This window comes from Colobus angolensis, unplaced genomic scaffold (assembly GCF_000951035.1).
Source record: "Colobus angolensis palliatus isolate OR3802 unplaced genomic scaffold, Cang.pa_1.0 Scaffold204, whole genome shotgun sequence".
Classification (NCBI taxonomy): Eukaryota; Metazoa; Chordata; class Mammalia; order Primates; family Cercopithecidae; genus Colobus; species Colobus angolensis.
This window is the reverse complement of record NW_012115200.1, coordinates 4,102,404-4,110,720: the sequence shown is the minus strand read 5'-3', so window position 1 is coordinate 4,110,720 and position 8,317 is coordinate 4,102,404. Positions and strand designations below refer to the sequence as shown.

Genomic DNA, 8,317 nt, shown 5'->3' with positions numbered 1-8,317 from the left:
GGGGAGGGGAGCATGGGGGCAGGATGGGAGCAGAGGTGGGAGCAGGGGCGGGAGCAGCGCTGATGCCCACTACGCCTCAGAGCTCCCTGCACAAGGGCCCTTTCCTTTCAGAAACTGAAGGCCCACCAGGGAGCCCCTGGGGTCCTGGAGGCGTGGCCTCTCCCCGCCCTCCACCCACAGGGATGGAGGGGTCTGTAGAGCCTGTGACATTCTGGAAACAGATGTAGACGGGGTGTGTGCTTCCCTGGGGCCCGGAGGCCCATCCGCTGACTGCACAATGATGTGGCAGCCCCTCCACGGCGTGCGGCCAGGGGACCCCACATGGCGGAAGGGACTTCCATCCATGCAGCCTTTCTTGCGAGACAGCAGCCCTTTTCCCTTGCTCACCACGCATGGTCCAGCTGCCGTCCTCAGGCCTGGGCAGCGACAGAGGGTGTGTCCGCGTTCCCGCAGGCTCCTGCAAGGTGATGCGTCTGGCCCTGAGTCCCACCGCCTTCTCCCACCTGCTGGCCTGCGCCCAGCAGTTCCGGAAGCAGACCCAGGCCCAGGTGTACAGCGAGGACATGGCCCTGAACGCAGGCTCGGTGAGGCCCTCCAGACTCCAAGCCACCCTGCCAGGACCCTCTGCCTCCACCCCTGAGAGCCAGGACCCCAGCGAGGTGGGGGGAGGGGCGGGGCGCTAGGCCAGGCTGCTGTAGGGCTTGGGCCATCCCGACACCCAGGCACTGCCCAACCCCCAGGCCAAGCTCCATGTCGGGGGAGAACTCACTCCTTGGACTCCTTGGCCTTGTCTGATCCCTGAAGTGCAGACAAAGAGGAGGGACCCGGCCGACTGCTCTGCGGAGCTCAGGGTCACCCGTGCCCAGCTGTCCTCACAGGCGGGACCCTCCGTGGTGCGGGCAGAGGAGATGGGTGGGGGCTGGGGTCTATGACCCTTCAGAGGATGGGCCAGGTGCTGTGGGACCCTCATTACCGAGCCAGGCGCCCTTGTCTGCCACGCTGTTCACAGAAGGGGCGGGAGCTCGGCCTTTCCACAGGGGCCTGGCGTGCGTGGGGTCTGGGCCATGCACCCTCTTTGCTATGGGGGCCTCTTGTTTGGGTTGGGTAGGAGCCACAAGGTCTCCAGGTGGAAGAGAAGGAGGGCCCTGTGCAGAGGCTCAGCAGCGTCCTGGGGCCCCTGGAGGAGCTTCTGCAGCCGCTCTTCCCCCTGCTCAGCCTCTCTGAGGCCAGGTACCAGGGATGACGTTGCAGCCGGCTCCCCACCACACTCATGCATGGACACGTGTGTCCAGTGCCGTGGCCAACCACGTGTGCTTGCTGTGCCTTCTCGGCCACCTTTGTTCCGGACTCCGCGCCGCCCGCCTGCTCCCAGGAAGCAGTTCTTCCTGGTTCTGCCTCCATTCCTGCCTGGAGGAGTACTGCCCACTGCCTACTCCCCACAGCCCCTCCAGCCCCCGGCCCAAGCATGGGGTGGGACGGCAAGCACCTCCGAGGGACCACCCGGGCTCCTTTGATTTGGGGTGGGAAGGAAGGCAGAGGGGACAGACACCTGGCACCGTTTAGCTTGGCTGGTGGATCAGATCAGAGATGATCCCAAAATCTTGTGGCTCATCCCGGCCCCGCCTCCGTGGGACCATCCCAGAAGTAAGCGTGGGGATTCGTGGCGCTGCTGCCTTAGAGTGAGACAGGCTGAGGAGGGGTCGCCTGTGTTCCAAGCATTTGTTATCTGTCTGTTTCTGTTATCTGTTATCTGTCTGTTTTCGAATATATCACCTGACTTTCAGAGTGCAGATGCCCGCGGTCATTGCCGATTCAGGGAAGTCAAAGGGCAAAGACAAGGAGAGGAAAATGTCCACAGGACACAGTGAGTGGGGCAGGTGCAGCCGCCCAGCCCGGGGTGCTCGTCCCGCCAGAAGAGGTGGGGTTGGGATCCACCCACCCGTCCAGGAACGCCAAGGGGGGTCAGGAACCCAGGAGCCCCACAAGCCCTGCAGCCCCTCCCTCTGAGGCCTCCCTGTGCATGGGGTCCCTGGAAGGTTCTGTGCACAGCCACGGACCGGGTAGGAGGGTCTGTGCCTTTCCGGATAGGAGGCTCCAGGTAGGAGGCTCTGTGCCAAGCCCCCTGAGAGCACCACGGAAGCCAGCACAGCTCCCTCGCGTGGTGGATTGGCAGCCCCGCCACACCACACGTGCTTGCTAACAAAACAAATCCTGTGGAGGGACAGGCATGATGGGAGGCTGTTCCTCACCCCGTTCTGGGGCATCTGGAGGAGAAGGTGGCGTGGAGTCGAGGCAGGCTGCCAGCCTTTCCCAGCGCCCAGCAGCCAAGTCAGGAGACGGAGCCTTGCGGGCCCGTGGGAGGGGTCCCGTCTTCAGGAGCTGATCTCCCTGCATGGCTGTTTCCCAGACACGGTCCAGCCCGAGGTTGCGGATAAGATCATCCTGGTCGCAGACAGGCATCTCCTGGAGCTGCCACTGGAAGGCCTCTCTGTGTTTGACGAAGGGACAATTTCCTCTGTGTCACGAGAATTTTCTCTTCAAATGTTGTGGAATCGTCTCCATAAAGAAGAGCCAGGTAGGGACTGCCCTTAGCCACCTTAATGTCTAATTTTAAAATAGAAATATTTATTTTTCAGATGAAACAATGTTAGCTCCTATCAAAAAATAATCATCAAATGTTGCAACATTTTTCTAGGCATTTATTCATTCAAAGATATTTATAGGATATAAACACTCACCAATCTGGGCAACATGGCAAGAGTGCATCTCTACAAGAAATTTTAAAATTAGCCGGGCATGGTGGCGTGCACCTGTGGTCCCAGCCACTCAGGAGGCTGGGAGGATGGTTTGAGCCTGGGAGACGGAGGCTTTGGGGAGCTGAGATGGCACCACTGCACTCCAGCCTGGGCAACAGAGTGAGATCCTGTCAAAAATAAAATATGTATGTATATATATAAACACTCAAAACTGTTTATAAAATACCTGCTATGTGCCAGTATCCTGGTGCCAACACACAGGGAAGACGAACTTAATGCTGTTCTTGCCCCCACAAACATCTGTTTCAAAGGAGGAGACCAGATGTGTAGTAAACAGCCAGCCTCTCCGTTAATCACTCAGACTGTGAAGAGCAATGGGGGAGAGCGCGGAAGGCCCTGACCTCGGCTGGGATTCGGGGGTGATGGCATTCTGTGACTGGGTGCTGGCTGTGCAGACGTGCCCGGTTTGTGAAACTTCCCCAAGCCCTACACTTGCGGTATGTGCAGTTTTCTGCATATATGTGGCAGTTCAATATCAAAAATTAAACATAAATAGATTGGACTTCGGCTTCCATCTCAGATGAAGTAACAAGGACCAGATTTGTCCTTCCAGCTGAGATAACTATAAACCAGAGAAAAACACATGAAATGAGGGTTTCAAACACTGACCAGCAGGCCGCGCAGGACAGGGATCCTTGAAAGAGGGGTTGGCTGGTGAGTGCCACGGCGGCCCCCCCGGCTCTTACTCCCTGGGGAGTTTCCAGGTCACAACACTGTTGGGGGGGGCGGGAAGAGCCCAGGGGTCCCCCCAAGTTGAGGACAGGCAGTTTGGAGTCTGGGGAAACCGACAGCTACAACGTGCAGGGCGGGACGCCCGGAAGGAGAGAGCTGCAAGGAACGGCCACTCCGAGATCTGCAGAGTCCCCGGCGGGAAGACGGCCGCCGCCTGTGTGCCAGGCCAGGGAAAGAGACAGGTCTGAAAACAGTGAAAAGACGGATAAACACTTAAAACTCCTTTATTTTCAAAACCTCTTTAAAATGTTTTTGAGCAAAAAGTTTAGAGTAAAAGAAAACAATAATGGTATGGGGTTTTATAACGTAAATGTGAAATGAATAACAACAGCACCAGAGATGAGAGGGAGGGAGTGGAAGCCAAGTGTGTAAAGGCTCCATCCTCTAGAGAAAGTGGTATAATATTACTTGAAGATAGACTGTGATAAAGTTATAAACTATACATCCTCACGTAATCAATAAAATCAAAACAACAAGAAAAACAAACAACCCCTCCCCGAGTTTATAGCAAATACATAATGAAGAAGATGAAATGGAATCATAATCACCCCCTTAATCCAAAAAACACAGAAAAAAAGGGAAGAGAGAACAGATAGGAAAAATAAAAAAGAAATGGCAAGATAGTATATTTCAACCCAACCATATCCATAATCACATTAAGTGTGCTGTGTGCCCTGTGCCGTGAGGGTCAGCGGAGCTTCCTCGTCCTGCACCACCAGGGCTTTACACCCTTGGCTGGCACCTCTCACTCACTCCCCCAGCCCCTGGCAGCCACCGCTCACTCTGCTTCTGTGAGCTGAACTCTTAGATTCCTCATATATATGGAATCATGCAGCCTCTGGCTTTCAGTGCCTCACTTTTTTCACTTTGCATGATGTCCTTGGGGTTCATCCATGTTGTCGCAAATGGCAGGATGTCATCTTGTTAAGGTTGAGAGCTACTCCGTCATCACCTTTACCTGTTACCTTTTCATCAACCTGTTAGCCATGTGTGTGTCTTCTTTAGAGAAATGTCCATTCAGGTCCTTGGCCCATTCTTTGACTGGGTTGTTTGTTTGTTTGTTTACTATTGAATTATAGGAGTTCTTTATATACTTAGGCTATTGATCCCTTATCAAATATACATTCTACATTCATTTTCTCCCGCTCCATAGATCACTTTTGCATTGTGTTATTTCCTTAGCTATACAGAAGCTTTTCAGTTTGACATGATCTCACATGTTTATTTCTGCTTGTGTTGCTTATGATTTCAATGTCATATCCAAAAAATCATTGCCAAGACCCAGTCAAGGAGCTTTTCTCCTGTGTTTTCTTCTAGTAGTTTTATGGTTTCAGGTCTTACATTTAAGCCTTTAATCCATTTTGGATTGGTTTTTGTAGATGGTGTAAGATAAGGCTCCAAACTCATTGTCTTGTGTGTGGATATCGGGTTACCCCAACACCATTTACTGATGAGACTGTCATTTCCCCATTGGGTGTTCTTGGCACCTTTGTCAAATATCAATTGACCCTGAATGTGTGGGTTTATTTCTGGACCCTCCATTCTCTTGTGTGGGGCCCAGTGTCTGCTTTTATAACAGTGCCATACTGTTTTGATTAGTATAGCTTTGTAGCATAATTTCAAGCCAGGTAATATGATGCCACCAGCTTTGTTCTTGCTCAGGATTGCTTTGATTATTCAGGGTCTTTTGTGGCTCCTTGTAAATTTTAGGATTGCTTTTCTATTTCTGTCAAAAATGCCATTGGAATTTTGATACTGCATTGAATCTGTAGGTTGCTTTGGGTAATATAGGCATTTAAAAATGTTAATTCTTCCAATTAAAGAACACAGGATATCTTCCCATTTATTTATGTCTCCTTCAACTTCTTTCATCAGTGTCTTACAGTTTCCAAGGCACAGATCTCTCACTTCATAGTTGAATTTATTCCTAAATATTTTATTCTTTCTGATGCTATTAGAAATAGGGTGGTTTTCTTAATTTCTTAGTCAGATAGTTCATTGGTAATGTATAGAAATACTGATTTTTGTATGTTGATTTTGTATCTTGCAACTTTAATTTATTAGTTCTAACAGTTTTCTGGTAGAGTCTTTGAGGTCTTGTCTGTATATAAGAGCTTGTTATCTGCAAACAGATAATTTCACATCTTTTTTTCTGATGTATGTCCTGTCATTTCTCTTTCTTTTTTAATTTTTTTTATTTCTTTTGGAGATGGAGTCTTGCCCTGTTGCCCAGGCTGGAGTGCAGTGGCATGATCTCAGCTTACTGCAACCTCCGCCTCCCGAGTTCAAGCAATTCTCCTGCCTCAGCCTCCCAAGTAGCTGGGATTACAGGTGCACACCACCATACACAGCTAATTTTTGTAATTTTAGTAGAGATGGGGTTTCACCATGTTGGTCAGGCTGGTCTCAAACTCCTGACCTCAGGTGATCCACCCACCTCAGCCTCCCAAAGTGTTGGGATTACAGGCGTGAACTACCGCGCCTAGCCTGTTATTTCTCTTTCTTTCCTGACTGCTGCAGCGGGGACTTCCAGCGCTGTTTAAACAGAAGTGTCAAGAGTGGGCTTCCTTGCCTTGTTTCTGATCTTAGGTGAAAGCTTTGTGCTTTTCACTGTTAGCTGTGGTTTGACATTAGGTGTGTTTGGGGTTTTTTTTAATCTTTCTTCACCTCATGATCATGAAAATATTCTCCGATGACATCCTCTAAATGCATTTCTTTTGTTTTCCACCGTTCACGTTTCCACCTAACTGCCATCTGAGATGGACTCTGTGGAGTGGGAGGTGGAGTTTAAGGTTTTTTTCTCCAAGGGGATCCAGCTGTCTGTGCATCGCTTATTGAAACATCCTTCCCTTCCCCACGGCCCCACGCAGCCACCACCGTCGTGGCAGGGGCAGAACAGGAAAGCAGCAGCCCGACTAGACACTCTAACAACAGTGTGGCTGGCAGGACACAGGCCGCCCAGAGGGGCCCACGGCCCAGCCCCTGTGCCTGTGAGCCTGCGACGTCGCGTGGTTCTGGGGCTTTGCAGATACGATTCCAGACTTGAGATGGGAGGCGATCCTGCGGATATGGGAGGGTCCAGGTGATGACAAAGCCCTCACACGAGAGAAGCAGGAAGGCCAGAGAAAGAGCTTGGGGGCTGCGCTGCCGATGGTGAGGATGGAGAGCTTGGCCGGGAACCAGGAACGGATTCTCCCTGGGAGCCTCCAGAAAGAAGGTGGCCAGGCCGGTGCGCCATTGTGACCCGGTGAACCCCATTCGGACCTCCGATTCCCAGAACCATCAGAGAGGAAGCGGTGCCATATTTAGCCCCCATTTTGTAGTAATTGGTTAACGGCAGCCACAGAAACTAACAGAACCCTCACCACAGAGTAACTGAAAGCCAGGCTGCTGGTGATCTAAGTTTTTTTGAGATGCATTACCCAGCGGCCACAAAAGGAAGAGATAGGCTGAGCCTTGAGTGTCCTCAGGCGCAAACCGCTGAGTCTGGGGCGCCGCGAACCGCTGAGTCTGGGGTGCCGCCAGGTGTGGCCGCACTGCATGGTAAAATGCTAAGGGCACCACCAGAGAGCTGGTGTGCAAACTCCCAAAGAATAGAGAAGGAAGAATGAATGAGGAAGACGAATGGGCCAGTTACCTCAATCAAGGCATCCAACAGCTAGTAATGGAGAAACACATAGAAAACCAGGACAAATAAAAATAAAACAGTAAGATGGTAGAAGTTGGCCAATTTATGTCGTATATCAAAAAAAGTAAATTGGCCAACCCTGCTAACGAGACGACAGGGGAGATAAGAGGATGCAGCTGCATGCCCTTTGCAGGAACACGGGAACATGCCCATCACAAGTGATAAACCAAGAGAAGTGAAAATGAGTAAATATTTAAGAGTAACCCGGAGGGCCTGGTGTCTGACTCTCAAGGGAAACAGACTTTAGAGCCAGGCATTATTAGGGACATGGACACCATGAGAATCGAAGGTCCACCTCCTCAGAGACGTGAAATAGCCTCCAAATACAAGAAGCAATAAAAAGCAGAAACTGCAGGGTGCGGCCGTCGACCAGCCCCGACGCTGGGAGATCTTACCGTGCCTGGAATACTGACGGGTCTGACAGACAAAGCAAAAAGAGGGGCTTCGGGGCGACATAATTAACAATCTCGGCTTAATAGAGACATGGAACTCTGTGCCTCAAAAATGGTGATTCGCAATCTTTTCAGGTACGCTGGGAATAATCACAAAATTGAGAAGCAGATCCCACCGTGTCTCAGACACCGGCAGATGGCCCACACCTGAGGCCAGTGTGAGGAGGGCGGAAAGCAGTCCAAGACAGACTTTTTTCCATCCTCGGACACTTGAAAATTCAAGACCACACTTCTAAATATCTCATGGGACTCAGAAGAAATGAAATGATCATGGAAATGTCAAAAACTAGCGAGATGTTGCTAAACATAACTTCGAAGGTGTTGCAGCTGTAAATGTCGGTGTTAGAACAGGAAGAGCACCAGGAATTCGGAAGCTCAGCACCTGATTTAAGAAGTCAGAGTCGGCCGGGGCAGTGGCTCCCGCCTGTGATCCCAGCACTTTGGGAGGCCGAGGCGGGCGGATCACGAGGTCCGGAGATCGAGACCATCCTGGCTAACACGGTGAAATCCCGTCTCTACTAAAAAATACAAAACAACTAGCCTGACGAGGTGGCGGCGCCTGTAGTCCCAGCTACTCGGGAGGTTGAGGCAGGAGAATGGCGTGAACCCGGGAGGCGGAGCTTGCAGTG

At 51.4% G+C, this 8,317-nt stretch overlaps 1 protein-coding gene across 1 annotated transcript in view; it reads left to right on the top strand.

Moving 5' to 3' along the window:
* CFAP46 (cilia and flagella associated protein 46) overlaps positions 1-8,317 on the top strand; it is a 147,014-nt gene that overhangs the window by 107,416 nt on the left and 31,281 nt on the right. The window contains exons 47-50 of the mRNA XM_011941989.1: positions 454-584; positions 1,109-1,230; positions 1,785-1,864; positions 2,408-2,575. Coding sequence (XP_011797379.1) covers positions 454-584; positions 1,109-1,230; positions 1,785-1,864; positions 2,408-2,575 — 501 coding nt within the window. The remainder of the gene's footprint in view (positions 1-453; positions 585-1,108; positions 1,231-1,784; positions 1,865-2,407; positions 2,576-8,317) is intronic.